General features: G+C 40.6%; 1 protein-coding gene across 2 annotated transcripts in view; it reads left to right on the top strand.

Annotated features, from left to right (window-relative positions):
- The first annotated feature begins 12,198 nt into the window (after window positions 1–12,198).
- SPHKAP (SPHK1 interactor, AKAP domain containing) overlaps window positions 12,199–24,794 on the top strand; it is a 51,058-nt gene continuing 38,462 nt past the window's right edge. For both annotated transcript variants that reach the window (XM_018913036.3, XM_050978123.1), the window contains exons 1-3: window positions 12,199–12,299; window positions 18,276–18,378; window positions 24,392–24,502. In XM_018913036.3, the coding sequence (XP_018768581.3) occupies window positions 18,295–18,378; window positions 24,392–24,502 (195 nt within the window). In that variant the 5' untranslated portion in view covers window positions 12,199–12,299; window positions 18,276–18,294. The remainder of the gene's footprint in view (window positions 12,300–18,275; window positions 18,379–24,391; window positions 24,503–24,794) is intronic.

Raw genomic sequence — 24,794 nt, forward strand, 5'->3', positions numbered from 1 at the left:
CCGGGCGCCGGCTGCCAGGCAGCGGTCCGCAGGTGCGAGGAGCGCCGGGCACGGCGCTGCTCTGCGGGGGGACGGCGCTCGCCGGGGCTCCCTGCGGTCCCCGCGGTGCCGCGCTCGGCCCCGCCGCAGCCCGCACCCCCGGGGAGCGCAGGGCCCGGCGGGGCCCGGCCGCGAGGGAGGGCCGGGGGAGGCGGCGGGGCGGGCGGGGGAGGAGTGAGGCGGAGGGCAGGGCCGGGAGGCGCCGCAGCGCCGGGGACGCGCCGTCGCTGCCCCGACACGGCCGGGGCGGAGGGTCCCGCCGCCTTCGCCGCCGCCATGGCCGGGCGCCCCCCGCCCGCCGCCCCCAGGTAGGGCCCGCGCCCCTCCCCGCGCGTCGCCGCCTGCGCGCTCCGGGCCGCGCCGCTCGGGGCCGCGCCGCGCGAGGGCGGCCGCGGAGCCGCCGGTGCCGCCGGGTGAGTATCGGCGCTGGGCGCCCGCGGGGCCCCGCGCGCTGCCGGGCACCCCGCCCGGGCTCTCCGCGGGACGGACGGCGGTCCCCGGCCTGAGGACGGTCACGGAGGAGCCGCGCTTGGGCTCCGCGGTGCCCGCGGGGGAGCGGAACCGCTGCCGGGCGCGGAGGGGCTCCGGGAATTCGCGTGCGGCTGCGGAGGGGCGGGCGACGCGCCGCACCTGCCGGGAGGTGCTCGGTCTCCCGCCGCGGCTTTGCCCCTACGCCTAAAGCAGGAACTAGAGGGCTTTTCTTACAGTAGAAAGAAAAAATAGCCATTGTCGTCTAAATTCGCACTAACAGCTGGTTTTCATGCCGTAGCATCTCGAGAGAGTCGGTAAGTTAATTAGTGCTTAATGATACCTTTAGGATGTTGTGCTTAAACCACTTCGACGCGTGTCCGCTACCTAGTTAATCAGATTGTTTCACGATGAAAGAAAAACCTAAAAATCGCTGTAGTTCTGTTACCCTGGCTCTACCAAAAGCGCATTTATAGCGGTCATGAAGAACCGATTAGCGCAAAACTTCCTGCAAGACGGAAATGGATGTACGGAGAGCAGGAGCCTACCGGAGATGCGAGATGTGGTTAAGCATAATTTTCAACAATCACAAGTAAATTGCATTTTGATAGTAGTAGGCAGACAAAAATATTATAGAAATTGTACCATTTAAGACCATCGTAGATAAAAAGCATGTGTTGTCAATTATTACAATTCGTTTTGGTTTATTTGCTCCCAGTGCAATGTCGAAATGAGTAGTAAAAAGCCGATAAGAATAAAGTTTGGAGAATGTACAACCTAAAAAGAAAGATGATGAAACGATGTGTAACTACCTAAACACGCAAGAGGAACTACTTGGGGGAGGGAGGGACAATGACACCTTAGTGGGTGATAATTACTTTGAGGAGAAATTGCTTCTATTCACGTGAAGGAAACAAAAAGCTTTTAAGCAATCCCTTAGAGAGACTGATTGAATAGTGTTTCACATCAATAAACGTTTACTGACCAAACCTTAAAAATGCTTTTACTCTTCCATGTGAATTGCCTGATCTAGAAATAGTCCTTGCCAGTTTTTCCCTTGGCATTTCAGGGTGAAATGAAAATTACTTAGCTTTGTATTTTTTGTTATTGATCATGGCATGTAATTTTTAATGCATTTTTACACTATGAATAACAAAGAGATCATAGTAACTTTAGTGTTTTATGAGAAGTCACTATCTGAGAGAGGGATGCAGACTTTAAGGCAAGAGAGACTTTTAGGTTATCTGACATGACATCTTGTATTTCACACTACAAAATTGGATAGAATGCAGTCTTGACCCCAAGATAAACAGATATTCCACCACGACAGCCTTGAAGGTATCAAGAATTGGACAAGGTGCTGCTTTCCTTGCCTATGGTCTTGTTCTCATTGTTACAAATTTACCTCCTCACAAGTCTAGAGTCATCTTCCAACTCCAGGATTGTTGCTAAGCTTTTCATCACTGTGTTTAGAAACTGAGGAAACCAGTCCTAGTCCATGCCAGAGCTTTGCCATCTGGTCATCCCTTCACCTCTGCTCTAGGCCTATTAACCCAGATAAAATTGCCTATTTCTGTAGCAAGGCCAAGGCTAATCTTATTCATGTGAGCAAGGTACCGCTTTCATCTTCCTGAAGAGTGATTCTCCTCCCAGAGCTTAAGCAGGTCAAACCTCCCCACACCAAGAACTACCATTCTCTCTTTTATCTCCTGAGGCTCACTGTTGTCAGCTGCTTGTTATTTGTTAATCAAGGTAACCCTTTCCTTGCTGAAACTTTAATTGTAAGCTTTCTGTCTGGGAGTAAGGATCCCAGGACTCCAGGAAGTGTGACCAGAACAGCAAGTAGTTTATTCAGGTCATTCCTGTCTTCATCAGGAAGCCCTGAGGAAAAAAAAATTAAAAAAGCACATCTGGGAAGCCATGGGACAGATAACTTGTCATCATACACCTGCAGCTCATTATGCCCACCATACAATATTTGGGCAACTTTTAATTGAGATGTAGTTACAACAGCTGTTGGGAAATACAGACTTTGAATGTCAGCATTTAGGAGTTTGCTTTACTGACCTCACCAAAGAGTTTTCACTGTCAAACTGTTAGAAATCAAGGGTATTTTTCATTTTCTTTTCAGAATCACTTCAGGCATTAACCTGTTTCTGTTTACACCTTAGCTCAGTCACCTAAACATACCTTCCTCAGTGGAGGCCACAGCTCTGCCCACTTTGCTGACTGTCACTCACCACCATCACTCCCAGAGTTCAGCAAAAACTCAGGCTGCACATCAGTTCCTGCCCAGTACCTTCCCTTCCTTTGCCTTCCATAGCTGGAGGCAAAACCATAAGCCCTGGGTTGGGATGCCAGCAGTCACTGCAGAGCAGTGCAGGCAAGTGGCCTTCAGGCTTCTGATAATTTAGCATTTCCAGCAGCAGCTTCTTGCAGTGAACACTTAACCTAGGGTTCAGATGAGCAACTGCAGAGAACTGCACAGAAGTGGTAGCTGCCACTCTCCTTTCAAGCAGCATTTCTGATGCATGTTGCAGTTGGGGAGCTGGAAATGTGATCTATAAGGATTTATTTTTTTGGTGTTTTTTTCTTTGTGGTGGCTGGTTTGGTGGGGTTTTTTATGGTGGAGGAAAAACACCCCCACATTAAAGAAATATTCTAGCTTGCACTTTGCCTCATCAGGTGAGAGACAGAAAAATGCATGAACTTTTTACAAATGAGGCAGGGACTTCCTTGTTTCTGGCCCCTGTGTTAGTGACTATCTGGGTTGCTGCTGCTGCTTAAGGACATACAACCACCCCCTTCAGTAAAACTGCAGTTTTTCTGCTCAGGCTTATGAAACCAAACCTATAAGCATATGCAGTTTTATGTATCTGAAAGAAATATTGGCAGCCAAATAAAAGTCTTCCAGCATGTCTTTTGGACTGGAACCTGCTTTCAACACACCTTGTGTGTAAATACTAGAAAGAAATGGAGGAATTAAAAGTGTTCTTTAATTCAGAATTGAAAACAGCAGTGGAGCTTAGAAGCAATATTAGACTGAATAGTAATTTGGAAAAATTAAAATGCCTGTATATTCAACAGCGATGAGAAGTAGCAGGTTTTACATTTTAAAAAGTGAAAAGACAAGCCCAATATCAGACAAGTTCTCTCTGTTTCTGAGAACTTGCTCTGCATGTAATAAAAAAAGTGTTGAATCACCAACACAAAATGATCTTTGCTACATCTCAGAAATACCTGGTGTGGCACACAGTGCACAAAGAATGGCTAGGAAAAGCCTTTCTGGTTTTCCAGGATCCTGGTGGAAACCAAGCAGTGTTTACATTTGATGAACATGCTAGGGCTGACCACAGAGGTGAGTTAAGATTTTTAAGCTGAAAAGAGATCCAAAAGCTGTGGCTGTATCAGAGCTTCCTTAGAGGCAGCAGGCATGTGGCACACACTCAGTGCCTCTGGAACTTACACTGTAACACTGTCACAGACAGAGCTGACAGCTGCTCTTATGCTCCAGCAAAGCAGCCTGCATCTTGTGTAACAGAGAAAACAGATTTGATGGCTTTGAACTAAGATGCTTTTAGGAATGAGTGAAATAAAACTTTGATCCTTTAAGGAGACAAGATTGCAGGCAAAGACTCCACAACAGCCATGGGAGTAAGCTAGAGATAACAATTCATTGGAATAAATCATTAAAGAAAAGAGAATGCCAACAAAAAATAAACAGAAAAGCAACACATAAACAGAAACAAATACAAAACATCTATTCTGAAAAATTACCAGTGATGAGTGAAATGATACAAGTGAAGAAGAGCAATGGGTAGTGTTTGGTGGGACTGACCACATAGACCACATCTTACAGGTCTGTTCTCCATATTTTTCCACCTCTATGAGTAAAGGAAAACCGAATGTATTACAAATCTTATTTAAATTAGAGAGAGCAAATAAATCCCCTGAACAAGTGAGTAATGTCAGAACTCCCATTATCAGGAAACTACATGCATTAGAGCAGCAGCTGGTGTCACATATGAGGATGCAATTTATTTTTCTGCACTCATGCAGAACCAGTACTGCAGCCCAACCAGAGGAATCAGTTTAATACTTGCTGGGTATGCTTTTTATTTGCAAATTAGTAGATGAATGTGCCAGATATTATGAGTGTGGCAGCCAGAAAAATTATCTGATAAGTTTCAATTTTCACTAATTTCTTCCAGTGTTAGTGTCAGTCTCAGTGGTGTTAATTTCTGAAATGACATGCTGTGCCCTGTTTTCATGGGCAATTACTTTAAGCAGCTCACTAACCTGGCTAACCTGTGTTGTTAAACATAGAGAAAATTCTCAGAGATACTTTCCTTCAGTGGGGTCAGGGGAGAAAAAAAAATCAGCTAAAATCAGAAGGAGCCTAAATTGTCAAAAGTCTGTGCACGAGGGATCTGATCCCTTGAGGAATGGGACTGTGGGTAAAGGGAGAGGGAGAGTCATAGGAGTAGTAAAGAAGTTAATTGTGGAATTTCCATGCTTTGTTTCACTAACCCACTTGTACAGTGACCAAACCATGCTGTTTATGTCCAGGCTTGGCATCTCCATTTCTTCCTTATTTAATCAATCCCATCTGGTTTGAATTCTCTAATCCTGCCTATGCTAACCTCCCACATGAATTTCTCACTGTTTTCCTGAAAATATCCATTAATCTCCTCTTTCAGCTCTAGCTCTGATCCTGTGCATCCCTTCTCCCTTTGTGGCTACAGTAGTTGCAGTAGTGTCAGTCACTTTGTTCACACTCTGCCTATGCACACCAACCCTTCTCCTCCTTCATGCAGTCCTCTCCTCCAGACACACTTGAGAAGCACTAACAACTATCAGTGATAATTTGGAATAATAAGATTCTTTTGCTGTGCTGCTCATTTTGTATATGACTTAGGTTATGACCTCCTCCCAGTAATCTCTGTAGGCACACTCACTAATTCATCAGGGTTTTGTCATCTCCTTCCTCAGCCTTACATTAATCACTTTACTCTTTCTTGTTATGTGTGGTTGGTTCAGCTGCCACCCGAGAAGACACAGGGGGAGGGAGGCACAGACTCAGGGCAACCTTTATCTGCACTGTGGCTAATGAACCCAGCCACTCCTCTTGCAGCCATCCTTCCCTCGAGTTAAGAACACCCTCTGAAGAGCATGTATTAAAGCCATGTATTTTAAGCCATGATTGGCACCTGAGCAGCCTGAATGGCCTGTGCAGACAGCAGTGAGGTGTGCTAGAGGTGCTGATGAGCAGGGGCAGGCTGAGAGAGCTCCCTCCTGTGAGAATACAACCTGGGGTGGCAGGGTCCCAGCAGTGTTCCCTCCAGGCTCACTGCTCTGTGTTACACTCGCTGCAGCTGCTCTAACACAAAGAGTTGACTTATTTCAGTGGAGAAGCAGCTTGCACATGAAGGACCAGGAATGCAAGCACTAATAGCCATGTAGTTTTGAGCTTTAACTCAGAAGTGCAGCAGGCAGCTTTAGTTTTTTCTCAGAAGAAGGAAAACTAATTAAACTTCTACATCAAAACAATAGTTTTAATTACCAGCTCACTGGATAAAATGCAGCAGCAGCTCCTCTTCTCCTGTCTAGAGAGAAGCAGAAAGTGGAAGCCTACCTGGCACTCATGGGGATGAGGCACTTTGAAAAACTTCACACCTCTCACTATCTCAGTGCCAGAATTGTTTCCCAATTTTTTAACCACCTCTTTGCTTATCAGTTGCCTCAGCAGTGCTTCAGACAGCACATGCAGTACAGCTTCCCTTCCTCCTGCTTCACTGAAAGAGAGAAAAAAACCATACTGCATATTGCTGGTTGTCTTTTCACCAGAACCACAAAGTTAGCATGTGCAGATTAATACTACAATATCTGGGATTAATTTGCTGCCCAGAATGAATTTTAAAACCTCTTTTTTCAGTCTTGTCAGCCTCTGGATTGTTGCCATTAATCTCTTTAGTTTCCCTCAATAATTTTCTTCACTTCAAGCCTTGCCTGATTATTAAATATCTGGCTACTGCCAGTGCCCACAACAAACAATGAGTAGTTATCAAAGTTATGTTTCCTCTTGGTTGTGGCATCACAATTTCTTTTGCATCTAGTGTTTCTTGACTGCTATGTAAGAAAGTGTCATTTGTAAGTCTTGATTAAATTTAACTTATCACTGAATAAGTTCTTTTCTAGAGCTGGTAACACAGAACTTGATGCTGGAGTACATATTACACTGCTAGTGAAATTAGAACTGGTCAGCAAGTCATGTATAACCCTAGGCAGTGACTTTTAAGACTGAAACTTACCCTCTATGCATTGTCCTGAGCTGGCTCCATGCACTTGCAATAACTATCTTCCAAGTATTATGGGAGCTTTTTTATTTTCTGGAAAAGTTTTGATCTATTACATTAATTGCTGGGAAATTGAAATACATTGAACAAGTACATTGTTGTGGCGTAGTTAAAACTTTCTTAACAGAAAGATGAACAGAATTTCATAGGACTTGTATTTCTTTTTAGCAGTGAAAAATATGTGTGGTCCTTGTGTAGTCTCTGTGAGATTGCATAGTTATCAAAATTTCATGTAGAGGCATTCCATGAGCCGTGGAGCTGTTCATTACATGCAGTGGCTCCTCAGAATATTAAAGGGAGAAAGAAGCGACTCTTGGTTTTCAGAACTGTGTTTAAATCAGGTCCCAATCCCTTTCCCCTAAGATGCATTTGTAACCATCTGTGCTATTTCAATTTGAAAAGAGGAGAAATCAAATCAGCAGGGTAATGTCTCAACAACATACTTATAGATTGTTCCTCTTCTATGTTGTCAGGGCAATGTCCTCCTTCTCAGTGAAAAATGTGTATTACCATTGTAGACATCTAATAAAAATGAACAGGTCATTTATTTTTAAAAGGAAAAGATTTCCGTGCTGTGGTGTTGAAATGAAAACCTGTTATCCTCACATAAACTCTGGAATAAGGCCTTCCCCTCAACTGGAATAAAACAAAATGCTTCTTGAATATTTCAAAATACAGAAGTAATAGCACAGCTCTTAGGGAGCTTAGTTACAGATCACATTGCATCTGCCAAGACCATCAATCCTAAACGTAACACATACTATAAATTCAGTGAAATCCAATGGTCACTTTAGCCACATTCCCAAAGGTAGCAAATGTGACCTGCATCAGTGTTTGCATGGTGTAATTTAAAGTTAGTATAGGTACCAAGCACAGAGTTCTGGTACTTTTACAAATACACCCATACTTCTGAGATTTTGGAAATCTGTGCAGTATGGAACAGTGTATATGACTATAAGAGAGAGGTGTCTTTCGGTTCTAGCAACAGTAGCAGATTTTTATTTCATACTAGAAAAATTATTTCATAGTTAAATACGTATTTGTTGAGTGCAGTAGGTGATTTTCTGATTCAGAAGGCAAGGCTTTTAAGGCATCACAAAAAAGCAAAATAATTGACTACTGAAAAATTAGCAACAGATCATAAACAAGTAATATAAATACAAATACTAGTCCAAATCCAATAATGAAACAAACCAAAAGGCTGTAGGACTGGATTTACTTTGCATGAATTGCTTTTGCATGCACAGAACCAGACCTCTGTGTTAGCTGTGTCTTTCTGTAGCTGCAATTGTTAGTGACCCCCACTCATGAAACAACAGGAAGGAATTTGGTGAAAGCTGGATTTAAGTACATACTTCTTTTTTTGTTCCTCTGAACTGAAAGAGCTTAGTGTTGATCAGAGTAAAATTTAAACACACCCAAAGGCATGCAAAAAGTGGCAACCTCTACTCTTAATGAAGTTGATAGGAAGAGCTGGTTTATATTTTTGTTTCATTAGTTGTAAGTGTAGGGATACTCATTTGGCAGGTACTGACAGAATCACACTGCAGGCAGGGATAAAGTTGTCTGAGGGCTTAACCTGAGCTCAGTCCGTGGTGCAGATGGTCCTGCTGGACCTTGTGCATCCCAGTGGGAACAAGTTAACCATGTCAAGTCCAGGTATCACAACAGTTCAGTAATTAATCTCAAGTTCATTGCAAAGCACTGGCAGTTTATCTGCATCATGCTACCAAGGAATTAATTAAATTAGTAACACATTGACCTGATTCACTGTTACACTCCCAGAGATAAGGTCCCATGTTCATTATAGAGTATGAAAGGCTGTGGATTTTAGAGAGTAGAAATAAGCACTCATATTGCCAAAAAAGCTGAAGTTTCTTGGACTGAAATCTCATGCTTTTTTAAAGCTGGTGTAAGTGAGGAAAACATTGTGAATGTTGCCTTCACCTACCACTCAATCCTGTTAATCATATTACAGTCCATGGGAAAAAAAGTTTCACAAATTGAAGCAAGTTAAACCAAATATAATGTTTGCAGTATCTTGACAGAATGGCACAAAAACATGTTTTATCATTTTAAAAGCCAAGTTGATTAGAGGCAGCTTCATTTTGTTCACATCTACAGTGTTATCATTCTTTTTTAAAAAAACATTCTTTTAAGCTAATGAGTTTTGAGATTTTTTTTTCTGTCTCATCACAGACTGTACTCATTGACATATTCACACAGCATCAAAATCGGTAAGATTTTTGTTTGTTTGGGATATTAGTAGCAAATCAGAATTGTTCAAGATTATTTCAGGCATGTAAAATATGTTAAAATAAGATCTGTTGTGAATAAGCCACGACAAAATGTATTCTTTGGCATTAAAATAAGCAGAATGTACCCTGACATTTAAACTAGTTTACAAATGTAACTGCAGGTGGCCACAGAAACAATACTGGATTAAAGAGAATAGGAAATTTCTGTGAATATTTCAGATGAAAACACTTATTTTTAGACTGTTGTTTTATTTTTCTAATATCATCAGTCAAGGTAAAAACATATTGCTTTCTGAACTCTATTATAATCCTAGACAATGTTTTGGAAAGTTTAGCAGGAATCTAAACCAACTTGGCTTTCTTGCAAATTGAAAGGGCTGGGAAAGATAAAAAAGTTGGAAGAAATATATACATTCCCTAGAAATAATAAATTTACTGGATAGGTACTTTTGAAAGTATTTTAGATAGTGTTAAGGTAAAATATTTCCCATAATCAAATTGAGTTTAGTAGGGACCAATATCCCAACTAAATAATGTCATTTTGACCAGTTTTATTTCTAATGCATAGATATGTTGGTATAGGTGCCTGACCAAAGGAACTAATTACAGTAGGCTACAACTTGCCTTCATTTTGCAACTGTAGAAATGATGTTACAATTGGGCAGTGATTGCTGAGAACAGAGGAAGAAGAGCAGACTCTCCTTAGAAGAGTATCAACCAGATCTCCTGGCCTTGCTCACAACAGCAAAATCTTGTTTCTCTTGTGGTTGAGTAGAAGGGATGAATTCAAGTGTTTTTGGGTTCAAAACACCTGCTTAAATCTGTTCTGCCAAACAGGAGATCAGAATGCCTTTGGTGGTTCCCAAAATACCTGCAAGGCACCACTGTGTTGAGGGTGAGGCTAATCTGCCTGTTTCACTTGAAGCACTCCCTCCTTCATGTCTGAGAGCATCCCAGGCTGACCTGGGCATTTATTTGCTGGTGGGGAGGATCAGGATCACTCTGCAGTGTCACTGTCCCTGTGTGTGACACTGGTTCACCTAGTGCATGCCTAGGTGACAGATTGCTGGTAACAGGAACTCCTGATCACCTCATCATATTTTTCTCCCTCTGCTCTGATTGACTTAGATCACAGAAATGCTTTTCTCCCCATCCCCCCCAAAAAAAACGGGGAAAAAAAGAAAAGAAAAAAGTTGTCATGCTTTACTGACCAGTTGTGTGGCTTACTGGTGGCTGGGGAGTCTTCAGGCATTTGAAATAAATATTTTGTAATCATTTCCTATAGTATCCACAGATATTAACTTCCCTGATATGGACAGGTGCATCTTCCCTACAATGAAGGCAATTCTCATGCTTTGTAATAAAGAACACTGTACATCATGATACTATAACCACTTGGCTTGTCATGTGCCTACTTTTTATTGTTTCCAAGGCCCCAGGCTGTTCCATAATTCAAATTCTGTTATGAAAAATCTGGTTTTCCAGTATCAGTAGTCTGTTTTTGCTACCAGTTTTGCCCTTCATGTTTTTAAAAGTAGCTGAAAGTGATGCTGCAACAGCGTGAAATTCCCAAGCTCCTATCTTACATATCTGTATTTAGGTACAGACAGGACCCCTTTCCTAATCTCATAATTCGAAAGCCAGATTTATTATTTGTGTGGAGAGGTGATACAAAGAATGTCAGAAAGTCTGCTGAATATTAGGAAAATGCCATTCAAAAGATGAAAGTGATGTTCACCTTCTGATCACGCACATAATCCTGACTACCTACCACATTTCAATTATGCTTGTACAGTCTGTTTGATTTGTAATCAATCTAAAAAGGAAAACACAAACAGCTAGCAAGTTTTGATTAGCCACACACAATTTCTATTCAAATAAAATGGTGACATATGCATTTACTTCTTAGTTATGAACATCTTCGTCACATTACTCTTCCCTTCAGAAATATTCAATATCTGTCTTGAATATAATCACTGAAAAACTTTCATAAATTTGAGATCTTTGGAGGATGGTCCTTAAAAAAATTGTCAGATAGTGAAATATTTGTTTGCATGTGCTGTGCTTTGGGGCTTGTTTTGTCAGTATTTTACTGTTGTTGCTCTGATGCTCCAAGAGAGAATCACATTTGCTGATGACAAAAGCTGGTTGAGAAGCTCGTCTGTGATGTTTGGCTATATCATATAAATAGGATGCCAAAAATACTTAATGAATGAGTTAAGGTGAGATTTACATCCTCCACAAAAAACACTGCACTGCTTGTCCTGAGACACCCAGCTGACACTTTGTGCACAGCAAAAGGATGAGAGGAGCAGCCAGGGAACACAAGTTGTTTGTTAGATACAAGAAACATATAAAACAGGCTGTGAAAAATTACCCAGTGGTTTATGGCATGACAGCCTAATTTTCAATGTCTGATTTCATCCTGAAAAGTGTTGTGAATTTCTATTTCTAGTTGAAATCTGTGGGAGCTGCTTGCACATTTGCTGTGTATTTAAATTGGACCAAATTTCACCAGTTTCCAGCTGTGTCACAATGTTTTTTTCCCATTCTTTTTAAAGGAGGATCAGATAACATCACACATTTGAGATACTACGTTGTACTGTACTAACAACACATCCTATATTAAGAATAGGCATTGCCATCAAAAATACAGAAATAATACAAATTTCTTAATAAATACACAGTTGTGAACATTTTTTGCTGGAATGGAAGAACAGTTATTTTCTCTTTTGTTCTCCTTTTCACAGCACAAGGACCAGTAATGCTGTGTAGTACACCTACATATGCTAGGTGAATGAGGGATTTTTTGTGGGATGTCTTTTTGAGAATATTTCAGATTTTATATTGTTTTTTGCTGACTTAGTAGGCTTAAATAGTAGCAATTCTATTGCTTTGCTGTAGAGGAAATGAAACTGCCTTATTCTGATGTTTCTGTGATACCTGTGCCTGTATCTCCAAAATCCTCTTCCCAATCAGCCCTGCTCCCTTAAGTAATGTGTGTACAGACTAATTGCTCGAAGAATCCTTCCTTTAACAAGATTTCTTATCTTTCCTGCAGTCAAACCCTCAGCAGAGCCTTAGTTTCCCCCTGGCTGGCACTCCAGACCTGAGTTCAAACTCCTTGCTTTTGGGGCAGAAAAGCAGTCTGAGTTGTCTTTCAGTCCATCTCCATAAGGTAAAGTCCTTTAGCCTCCCCTGCATTTAAGGGTCTGTCCTTAATCTTCTCCAAGTCAATCCTTCTTCTTCAGCAGGTGGTCCCTAGCTGTTGATCCAAGACATCTTTTTCTACCCTCTAAAACAACCTCCACATCAGGAACTCTGCAGAAGTTCCAGTTACCTGTGAATTGCTGTGAGCATTTCCCACCAGCAGAGATCTCCCAGTTCCTCCTGTTCTTTCCTGTAGTTTCCTCTGACTAAGGTCCAAGGCTGGAAATAAGGAAATAATAAGGAAAACTTCCAGAACTTCTTTCTGGAAGTTTTCCTTATGAAGTAGCCATTCTACCAACAAAGGTCTGTCTGCAATTGGCTTAAAGGCATGTCAAATCCAGGGGTAGGTGGGGAAAAGGCAGGGGAAAAGGCAGCTGTGTGCCAAAGCCAGTTTTGTATTGGGCTGACTCTCTCTCACTAAATTGTTGACCATCAAAAGCCACCAGCCCAATCATCTGTCATTCAGCTCCTGAGTGCCAACTCCTTGATTTGATTGTCAGCTCTCTGAACTGAATATATCCTGCCATAGCTATTGAATGGGGAGGAGTTTGTCAGACTTGTACATAAAGCCTTGTTATTTTAGCCTTAGTAATTCAATCAGTTAATGCAGGAAGGAAGGAATATTTCTAAGTAGATCATAAAAAATGTAGTTAGTTTTGTTTATATTTGTTCTTCAGTAAAACTTGTCTGTTCTTTTAAATTGTTTTAAAAATGTGATTTGAAAGAAGGCTGATGATTGCTACTGCTTACAGAGACTTATAGATTTATTTACTGGTTTAATCTGGAGGTTATTCAGGGCTCTTTGGGCATTGTGAAGTGTACCCCAGCATGGATTATCTTTTCTCTGCATCTGTTTTTCATCAGCATGTAGCTAAAGACCTGGTCTTTTGGCAGCTGTATCACTGATAAAAATGAAATGTAAATGAAGAGTACCCAGTAGACACCATGAAATGAGAAATCAGAATAGAAAACATTTAAACTTCTAGTCTTTTTAGTGTGCTCATCTGTAAAACCCAATCCTGTACCTATTAGAGTGCACAGACAGTGAAGGGAAGTATTCAGTGTTTTTGTTTCCCATGAAGCCAATAGCAGCCATGGGAGACTGAAAAAAGTCCATTAATACCTTACAAGATGTGATCCTGATATTGCCAGTGATTATATTCTGTTCTTGAGTTCCAAATCCATAACAAAATCAGAAGGACATTTGTATGAGCTATTTATAGAGCATGTTTGACTAACCATCTGTGCTCTGACTGAAGTATACACATTGTCCAGACTGAATAAAAACCATTTATATGGATTCAAATAGTAACTTTGACACTGTTGGATCTAAAGATTTTTCTCTTAGTGGCTTTGCTGACCTGTTTACTTGCAAAGGTAAATTTTAAAACTGTAAAATTTGAAAGGTAGAATGAGGAAAAAGTATGACTAGTCTGTCCACTTCAGAAGGCTTTGAAGTTAAGAGATGCTGTTTGAACACTGCATGCCTTTCAAAACTGCTTCTTGCTTAGGGTCTGGATTAAGCTGGCTGCCTTCCTCAGTTGCTTAGTAGCTTTCAGGTTTATTTGGGAGGGTAGAAGTAAGAAGATGCTAAGGTATTCTGCTCTGCTTTCACTCATCTCATATTTCTATTTCAAAATGAGATTCATCCCTTTTTTGTTGTTCATGATGTTCATTACAGATATTAGCAGAACAACAGAAATGTTGCTCACTATAGCTTGGCATTAATTGCACTGAGAAACCTCCCTGTGTTCATTCAGTTTGCTTCCTTCAGGATTGTTTTTTTCATGGTTCAGTATGTTTTCTATGTTCAAAATGCCAAGATTAGGAGTCATAATGAAAGAAGGAAAAGCAGCAGGCTGTAATGTGATTCAAAAAATATATATGTAATGGTTGCTTACTATTTATTGAGATTGCTCCTTAGGAATGATTATTGAACAGCAAGTTTTGGAAAGCTGTTTATGCTTGTTCAAGATGGTAGGAAATTGAAGTTTCTGATACTATTTCACAAGATTAATTTTCTTTAGTGATTACCTGGGGAATTCTTCAAATTACCTCATCTTATTTGATGTAGCACCATCTGCCACATCTGCAAAGGAGATAATTATTTTTAGGAGCAGCTGTGGGTTTTTTGATTAAGTCTTGAGTCATTGAGGTCAGTATTTTTGAATTATTTAACATAGGGAAGATGAAGCAATTCGTTTGCGTTTTGGACAGCAATACACCATGTGTTATTATTGCAGTCAGTGATACAAACCTCATAGCCATTCACTACAGACCTCTAATTTCCAGGAAATCTGTTTGTATTCTTTGTGAGTGCATATAGCTTGTAGGAAAAAAAGTTATCAGTTACAATTCATGAATCAGTAAGTCAGCACCTGGTGCTAAATGAATGTGGAGACTTCTCTGTTAATGTAAATTCCAAAGTGAAAATGGTGCACTTAACACCAAGTCTTAGGTCCAGGTTCCCAACTTCAGTTTCAAAACCTGAATCATAGCTTAGGATCTTTCACACCATAAGAAAACTCTCAAAATGAGCCATTCCTTAACAGAGACTGATTGCTATGCCTGTGGCTTTTTGTGGTACCTGCAAGCCAGATGAGCACACCTAACACAGATCAGCATTCTCCATCACATACTAAACAAGAGAGCCAGAAAACTTGAGAACTGAGACCTAAAAACTCTAACAGCTTTCTTTATCTTGTAGTGAAAAGGCTCCAATCTGTGCCAAATGTCTTGAAAGTCCAGCACTTGGTGTAAGCTCTTAATGTGAAGTAACGAGCATAGTATGTGAATGCAGAGCTATCACTTGATGATGAGCTGGCTACATCTCTGCAAGAGTTTCATTCTGCTTCCTGCTATTGAGGAACTAATGAGAGCAGAAGCTTCTCGCAGCCAGAATAGCTTTTCCCTGGAGAGTTAGTGAAAAATAGGTTTATATTACTGCCTTTGCTACAGAGCGAGGGTGGCAGAGCTGCATGGCCTGAGGAGGGTCTCTTGAGAAAATACCTGTTGAAAATGAAAGCTTAGAAAGGGTACCCGGGGGATAAAGAGAAGAGAACACTTTGCCCTAGCTGAGAGTTGAGATAATTGAAAAAGAGATGTTGCAAAGCCAAATCCGTGTTCAGGTTGGAAGAAAGACCTGTGCCCCTGAAAGTATCTGTGCAGGACCTCATACACTGCACTTCCTGAGTTACAGAAGACTCACTTTTGTGGTGCTGAATTCCCAGCCTGCAGCAGCCCAGCTGGGTGCTCATTTTCCCATCAGTTGGCATGCATTGCTGCCAGTCTCCTTTGTGTCACCTCTAGTCATGTACCTGCCTGACCAGCAAGAGTGGCTGGGGGCGGTTCCCTGTGCTTCTAGAAATTGTGCAGCCATAAACTCAATAAAGAAAAGGCTGTGGTGTCTAAAACTGAATGTTTCTCTCCTATTTTGACACTTCTTTGTTAAAATTTTTCTGCATTTCAGTGACTGAACCCTGACTGGTTGAAGTTGTTTGCAAGCGGTGGGAGCCCAGAGTTCCTGTCCCTGGCACAATTCAGGAGTTGAAGTGCAGTGCAGCCTGAGAACAGGGGCTCTGCTCAGCAGTACAGAACAAGAGAGGGGAACCTGAAAAAGGAGCTCTCAAAGTGTTAGAGATACTTGAAATTGCATTGTCCCTTGTCCTGTGAAGCACAGTTGCTGATTTTTCCTGTGCTCCAGGTTATCATCTGGATGTGAAATACAACTCTGAGGACTGGGATAGGTGACAAGAGGATTTAGGTTTACCAAATTTTGGGAACACCAAAGGCAGTTGGGTTTCCTGTCTGAACTTTAGTATGAGTGGGAGCCTAGTCTCATTTAAAATATTTAATGGCATTTTACATTTATCTCAATCATCATGTGTTTTAACAGGGTTTTCTATATTTACAAATGAAAAGTGGGCTTATTTTGAAAAGAACACAGATTTTAAAGGATTAAGAAGCTTTTACAGATCATTTCACTTTCCGCATGACTTGGAGGAGAGCTTTAGTTGGTATGGGCCATGTCATGTGCCACCCTTTGCTGAAATACTGTCTAGAGAGAGCACAGATTTGTCTATACTCCAAAATGTAACTCTTCAACTACATTTTTCAGCTATGCTTTAATGTGATATTCTATTTGTACTGTTTAATTAAGTTCCAAAGAAGGCCTTCAGGTAGCTGTCAAATTGTTATCTTTGTTGCTGTTAGACTCAACAGCACTTCAGGCACTGAAGTTCAATTCCCTGCACACAGTGGAACTGAGAGAAAATAGTCATTAGGAGCCCATCAGTTCCCTGTGGCAGGGCCCTCAGCCTTCCTCTCAGTGAAGAGCAGGAGAAAAGAGTACAACAGGCCTTGCAGTTCAGCCTGGAGGTCAGCCTTGACCTGTAATTTTCTGTTAGATTGCAGAGGTGATGCATCTTAAAAAAGAGGCAGTGCACTGCTTCTGCTGGGAGGGGTGAAATGCTGGAGCCTCGTTCAAAGGCTGCATCTCAATGTGGGCTTATCAAGGAGGATACTTAACTTATATAAGATTTGACCCTCTGAATATGAGGTTCCTACTTTAGATGGAGATAGAAAGCCAGAATTGACTTCATGTGTTTAATTTCCCTCATTCTGTTAAAGAACTCAGTATAAGGGCTATAAAATGCTATTTTGCTGTGGCAAATGCCAGAAGAATTACTGCCCAGAAATATTACTGTGTATCTGTATAATCTGAACAATGAAGCAGAGTTTAGTAAGCAGGCAAAAGTCTTCTTTCTAAGTACAAGTGATGCTGGTATCTTCCAGAGTATTTAGTTGTAACACGCTTTCCAAGTGAAGTCAGTTAACCCTCTGGTCCCTCTTGTGCATCTGTATTCAGTCCTCCCCTGTGATTCATGAAACTTCCCCCCAGCTAGCAATTAACAAGTCCTAAATTAGATATATGTTTTTATTCACTCTTCTAATTCCAGCACATCTAGATACTTTTAAAAATTATTATGGAATAGCACACACACATCAGCAGAATTCTCATTGACAAAGTTCTTACCAGTGGGAATGCATCTATTCATGGCTAGTCCCAAGAACTCCAAAGACCCCGTCTGGGAAGCAGAACATGATCATGTAGGATAGTTTTCTCTTAGTGTGTTCCTGCATAAATAGTCCTATAGCACATGTGGCCTTTAACAGGGAGCAGGTCACGAGCAGGAGGAGAAGCTTAATTAATCTTGGACCAATGTGATTATTAAATGATGGAAGGTCTTTGAAAACTGGCCTGAACTATTGCAAAAGAAAAATATGAGGGTTGGTTCTTGCTGTGTGTGCAAATAATTTGGCTGGGGAAACTTGGTTTTATGGTTTGTACTTCACATCTGCATAGTTCCAAAGTAAACATGTTAGTTGTGTACCACTGTATCACAAAACAGAATATGTGCATGACTTAGCTTAGCCCCAAAGCTGCAGTGTGCTGAGCTGTTCCATCTGGATTACAGAATACTGCCTCTCCTCTTGTTTTTTTACTTTGTAATCACTACCCCTTTCCTTCCATCCTGACAGGTAAAAATGCAGCAAATATTTCTGTTGTTTACCAAGCTGAGTTATTGCAGCAAGTATTTCATTTGCTGCTCCAAGCTCCCTGCTTATGAAAACAAGCTAGTGCCACTTTTTACAGTGGCATTCAAGACAGACAGGTCTGGTTGTAGGCAGTTTATGCTTTCCTCTGGTCTTCAAAAGACATCAGTGTGCTATTTTATATCCAAAGTGTGTAGCTCTGGGTAGTCTTCCAAAAAGGGAAAATTTGCAATAAATAGACTAGTAATATCAGCTAGGAGAGTATAGACAGCATTAGTATTTTAAGTTACATCTCTTTACTGATCTGTGTTTTGGTATTACTTGAGTTATTTATGTGGCTGAGTCACTGGAAAGGTTTTTGGGGGCTTGTTTCTTTTTTGTTCTTCAGCAACTTTGAATCTCCACTGATGCATGAAGTCCCAGAGCGCCAAGGCAGCAGCACAGACAGTTCTGCAAGCAGTTTGGGAAGCTCTGTCACAGCATGTAAGAAGGTAACTTTTAAGTTTATGTCATATTCAAAGTCCAGTATATATAACTTTGCTTTTTAGCTTTCAGCTTTATTGAGGAATACAAAATTTGATTTTGTGATTTCTAAGTGATACTTAGAAAAGGTTTGATATAGAAAAATAACTTAGTGGTTCTGTTATGGTATCTTGCAAGTTTTGTCTGCCTGGTCTATACTTGTCTGGTCCCAAAATGCATTATACATATATGGGAGGTAAACTCCCATTGAAAATTTCTAATTTACCTCATTATCTGACATTTCATTATATGAAATAAAAGCCATGCATAGCATGACTACCTTCAGGACTGCTCCTCAATAAATGACAATTTTCTGGGACCCAGACAGAGCTTTGCTTCCTCAGATCAATGCAAAGGAGGGTCCTTCATGAAAAAAACTTTGATGGGAATGGTTTCTACAACAAGAAGTGGTATAGACTGCTATTACTGTTTCCTAAAACAAGGTTTATATGTTATTATTAATTTAATTTAATTTAGACCATGTGTGGGGGGGAGAAAGTGACACCTGTGTGTGTATGTATGTCATTAGGAGGGGTCAAATGTCCTTTTATGCATGTAGCTAATTTCAGTACAACTGATAATAAAAGGTGAAGACCTTTTATTCCTCTGTCCTAGGAGCTTGTTTGGCAGTACAGTCTGAGGGAAGGGGGCACTACCAGAGACTGTTCAGGAGGACAGGCTGTCTTTCACCTCTCACTCTGCAATAAACCTCAGAGCTCCACTGTCTCCCACAGGCATAATTCTAGAGCTGAAAAGACATCATTCATTTTAAACTTTCACAGTTCATTCAGTCTTCTCGTAATTCTGTCTTTTAATAATGCTTTCATTTTGGGCTTGGAGTTTTTTGTTTGTTTGTTTTCTGTAAGAAGAGTGAAGGATGAAACACGTAGATGCTAAAGATTTTTTCCCTATACTGAAAACCATGCCCAGAAAATTTGTTAGATAAAATATCATTGATATAAAAAGAGAACTCAATAAGACAGATGTGTATGCTGGGACTGGGCTTTTCTTCTTCACCCCAACGTGGCTAAAATATAAAATGTCAGTATTTCATTTGATCAAAGGGTTCATTTGCAAAATAACACCTAGTTTTTAAAAATACTGCTGACTGTAATTGGAATCCTCATATAGACAGAAAACCTACTGTGTGGGAAAACATCTTAAATTTTCATTTAATTTCAGAGTTGTTTACTTTATATAAGAGTGAAGGACAGTGGCAAAACACTGAGTGCCACCACTGCCTTTCCAAAAAGGGCTCCTGCTTGGTTACACTCATAAGTACCACTCTCTTTTAAAGGGTAGCCTGTATCACATGATTGAGAGTTGCTTCACCTGTCCAATCCCATATATTTGAGCTGTTCATTGTAAAACAAGTCAATTTTATGAAAACTTATTCACTTCTGACAATACCTCTGATAAACAGCAGGATGGTTTTGGCTTCTTTACACTACTGTCAGAGAAAGTTTACCTTTTGTGTGTGTCTATGTGTGTGTGAGGAAGAGGATGAAGAATTCTCTCTCAGCCTGTGTTAGGTGATTTTGAAGTTAGATGTGCAGTTGATGGTGGAGTGAAATGCTGTGGGCCCCTGCTGCTAGGGAGCAGTTTAAACAGTTGACTTGTGGGTTTGAGTAGTTACATTTGGCATGCATGGCTCCTGTCAGGAACCATATGAGATGCAGCCTGTTACTACACAGACCAGCCTAAATGAATGCAGAAGATGTGCCCCTTGATATCTCATTTCATTCTGTATGTCCCACTTTCCTCTCTTTTTTGATGAGTAGTAATTAACCAAAGCAATTAAGATGTTCAGTCACGAAGACGCAGATGTTTCATTTGTGGAGCGGAGCCTTTTTAATGCTGTCTCGGTTATAGATATTTACTGTATTTTAATGTCTTGTGATCTAAATCAGGGAGCAGGAAGCTGTTACACTAAACTCATATGCAGTATTTTCCTCTGGGAAAGAGTGACTTTTCTAATCCACACTCTGCTAGAGGCTGATTTAGTTCATTGATTCACAACACACTGAGTAGTGCTAACGGCTGAGTCTCTAGATGAGAGTGGAAAACTTTTTTTTAGAACCATGAATTACTGCTGATTTCACATTTAGTGCATGATGCAGATTCATCCTGAATTATTTTCTGAGTGTGATGATCCTGCTCCAAACCAGATATACAGCAGTATAGTGTGTGCAGCTGTCACATGAGTATGGTCAATGAATCAAATTCTGCTTTCAGTTTTCAGCTGATAGGAAAAATTCTAACAATGTGTCAGTGGGATTGGCCCTGCACTTGTCTTAATTAAATAAGAATGAAGATAAGTACAAGACAGGAGGATGAAATTTTGGCAAGTGATACTGTTTGCCTTAAAGAGCAGGACTGCAGACTGACAGCTGAAGAGAAGAGGGTTCGTTTTCTTGTCGTTTGGTGCAGATCACCTCAGCATATTTTGAAAAATGCTTAAATGCAAGAATGGCAGTGGTAATATGCTGGTAGAGATACGAAGAGTACCAGTTCTCTCATTGCTTTTGATTAATTAACTACCTCTGTTAATTTAGATCAACTCCTTCAAGTTTACACACTTTCGATCGTTGCCTTTATAGTAAGTCCTTTACTATAAGGACTTCCGTATGTTCCTTTAAAAGCATGAATATCCCATCAAGTTTTCATGCATGTGCAAACTCCCACTTTGTCTAAACACATGAACTATTTAACAGGGAGAACTGCCTTACAACAGCAAGAGGCTGTAAGAAATATTCCATTTATTCTTACCATATGTGTGCCTTTGATCACAATAATACTGTCTGTTACCAAAGAAATGTGCCCAAAAGGTCACATGTGTAACCCTACCTGTTGTCAGCATTGCAGGGTAGCCCAAATTATCCTTCCTCCACAGAAGTACTAAGGGGAAAGCTCTGAGCCATGTCATGTCTGTATGGTCCTAAAGCAAGACTTTGTGTTTCATAAGACGGAGTTTAAACTGATCCAAAGTTTACCCTTCACTCCTGCCACCACTGGCTCAAGTGTCATCTCCATCTCCTGAGCGCCACTCATTCCTCTGTAGAACCAGACTATGTGCAAGGACACCTCTGGCACATGTTCCTGCATTCCCCCATCCCCACAGCACTGTCTTTTTGGAGTAGTTTCTGGAGCCTTTCCAAATTACTTTGAGCCAACCTCTGTTCCTTAGATCTGACCAGCTGACCTCTGCCAGATTATCTACTTGAGGTTACTTAGAAATCACATGCTGTCCAAAACCTCCATGTATTAATTTCTGCTCTTGACTTCAAAGTCTGTTATGAAAAGCTACATACAAAAATTAAATGCAGTATAAAGCCTTGGAACTCATAAACCACCCTGGAGTGACTCATCCATGACTTGACCTGACCTCATGACTTGGCAACCATGACCTGACCTGACCAGACCAAAACATTTGTCTTTACCAGCATTTGCTTCCTGATAAAAAAATCTCTGAACAAAAATTAAAGCTACCAAGGTTCATTTAACATCCCACAGGAGACAAAGCAGGTGAAGTGTGGACTGCCCAGCTCATTTCATGGGTTTGTCATGTACCACATACATCTGCTGTCACTGAGCTGTTCTGAAGTGCACACCAAGTCCTCCTGAGACAAAGATGAGCAGCACCAAGGGTATCTGCAGCTTGTTTTGGCATGATAAATTTCTGCCTATCACAGTTTCTCAGAAACTCAGTTTTGGGAAAGAAAGATCTAAAGTGATTAGGGTTGAAGAAAAATTCACTGTGATCTTTAAGGAAATTAACAAGATTGCTTGTTACAGAAAAAGTTGTTTGAGCTAAAAGTTGCCTGTGTATGCAAAATTATGTTTTAACAGGTTATTAGAACTTCAGCCCTTGAGGATGAGAATGTCTAGAATATAATTAAATCTGAAATCATATATATTTTATATATATATATGTGTGTGTGTGTGTGTGTGTGTGTGTGTGTGTTTGTATATGTTCAATTCTATGTTGTCTTCACAAAGCCTCAGAGAATGGTAATTTTTCAGAAAGAGGGAAAGAATGCTTAATTCTAGACTTTACCAACCAGTTCATAATGCTTCAAGATTTCCTCAAAAAAAAAAAACCAACAAACAAAAAAAAACCCCAACAAAACAAACAAACAAAAAAACCAACAAAAAAACCCAGAACCCAAACCCACACAACAGTTGATTACACTAACAGGAAATTGTTTCTTTGGGATATGGAGTATATTATTTTCCCTATCTAGTCTTGAGTTAGTTATGATGGCAGGAATCTCTTTGCACTGAGATGGGAGATTATGAAATTTATTGAGTGCAGAGTTGTTGCACTGGTAAACAAGATTAGCTAGCAGCCCCCAAGAAGAGGCTGGTGAAGCATTCATGAGCCCTTGGCATTCTCAGAAGAAAGTCTTTGGGTACAGTACTTCCCATGAGTATTTTGTGAACCTTAAATTTGTATTTAAAAGACCTTTGGAAGAAAACCTGTAGCAGGGCTGGTGTTCTGAGAAACAGCCACAAAGGTGGAAAGTCTCCATGGAGGGCACCAAAAAAGGGGAATGAAGCAGGCCAAGCCCAGGGCCTGTGGTGTTCCCCATTACCTACTCATCCCTCTCCTGCTGACTTTTATTCAGAAATCAATACAAGTATGATACAGGGAGTGAAATATTAACTGTGCAACTGACTTTCTACCAGAAAGATAAAAATTAGAGTGGGAGTTAGTCTGTGGGTGGTAATAAGCTTACTTCTGGATGCCCCCAAGGATTAGAAAAGTGTGTCCACTGGCCAGATGAGCTTTCCACGGTCATTCATCTTCCCTGAGAAATGAGAAGGACTCACAAGTTATTCTCACTTCTCTTCCTAAGGAAGGGGTCTAGGCTTAGAGATCAAATGTTCTTGAAGTAGGACAAATGTGTGTCAACTCAAAACATGCAGTCAGGTAAAGGAAAGTACTGTAGGTAGATTTTCTTTCCCTAGGTATAGCAGCAAATTTCTATTTTTAAATATAATTATTAAAAGCCCAAAAATTAGAGTACAGGCTATTTCCATGTAATACAAGAATTGCAAGAAGTACAAATAAAATATACATCTATTTCCCAAACATACCTTTTAACATTGCTGCCTAGGGAAGATGATAAGCTATGGGAAATGTTCTGTAAGTAGCCCCAGTGGTACAGCAATATTTTTCCTGCTGTTCCCTAGCTGTTTTAGAGATCCTAATGGTCCCTCTTTTTCATGGTAGAATATTAGTACAGAGGCAGAAAGTAAAGAATTCAGTTTAATCTAAGCATCAGATTTGCAATCTGGCTTTGCCTCTTTAAAGTCTGCAGATCTCTGTAGCCCCATTTTGGTTTTGTTTGACTGGAGCTATGGCACAAGCTGTAGGGCAGGGTCAACACAGAGATTAAACACAAAGTTTTGGTCTCAGGGTGCTGGCTGACCTCAGGACTCATTACAGAAGGTCCAAAATACTTCAGCTACTCATAAAACAGAAAAACTTGTTTAAGAAGAAGGAGTTTGGAGCCTTGGAAGCCCCAGAAATGAGGCTGCTGGCAGAATGGGTAGTACTGATCTGCTGTGGAGAGAGACACACTCAGTCAGAAAGGCTGCAAGTTGCTGTGCTCTGGTGTAATTGAATAATTAGTTTTCCTTATATGTCTGTTTATCACTTTAATGCAGAACAAAACTAACAGCAATACTTTTCAATAAAAACACTGGGTTTGGGCATTTCCTTCAAGTGTCTGCCCCCAAGGACTCTCAGTTCTGGAAGAAAATAGGTTCACACTTCAGGGGATATATTTGTGGTTTGACTAAAGGTGCAGTAACTGGATGGGTTTGTCTTATCCATCTTTTACCCTCCTACCCACTCCCCCCAATTTTGTCAACAAAATTTCCATTGAGTTACAACAATAGGGTTCCAGCCCCCAAAGCACAATAGGGCTCAGAAAAATTTGTAATTATTTTAACTATTTTTAACTGTTTTAACAGATTCTCTGCAGTAACAGTCTGCTAGAATCAACAGACTACTGGCTGCAGAATCAGAGGACACCATGCCAAATTGGCTTTCTAGAAGACAAGTCAGAAAGCAACTGTGCCTCAGTAAGTACTCACTGCCATCTCCTCCTTGAGAGCTATTTGGATAGGCTGTGGAGCTGACAACAGTACGTGTTAAACCAAAAAAAATCTGCAATTTCCAGCTTTCTTTTAAAAGCAAATATGCAAACTAAAAATACAGATTTCTATACAGAGCACATTAATAAAAACTACTGCAGAGGTTTCCCCATATTTGGCTTTCAGACTTTGGTGGCTCTCTGTATTATTTTATGTTCATAATCTGCAACTCACAAGAGAGAAAAATAAGCCAAAGAGAAAATTATTCCCAACCATAACT

The sequence above is a fragment of the Serinus canaria genome, chromosome 9 (genome assembly GCF_022539315.1).
Source record: "Serinus canaria isolate serCan28SL12 chromosome 9, serCan2020, whole genome shotgun sequence".
Lineage (NCBI taxonomy): Eukaryota > Metazoa > Chordata > Aves > Passeriformes > Fringillidae > Serinus > Serinus canaria.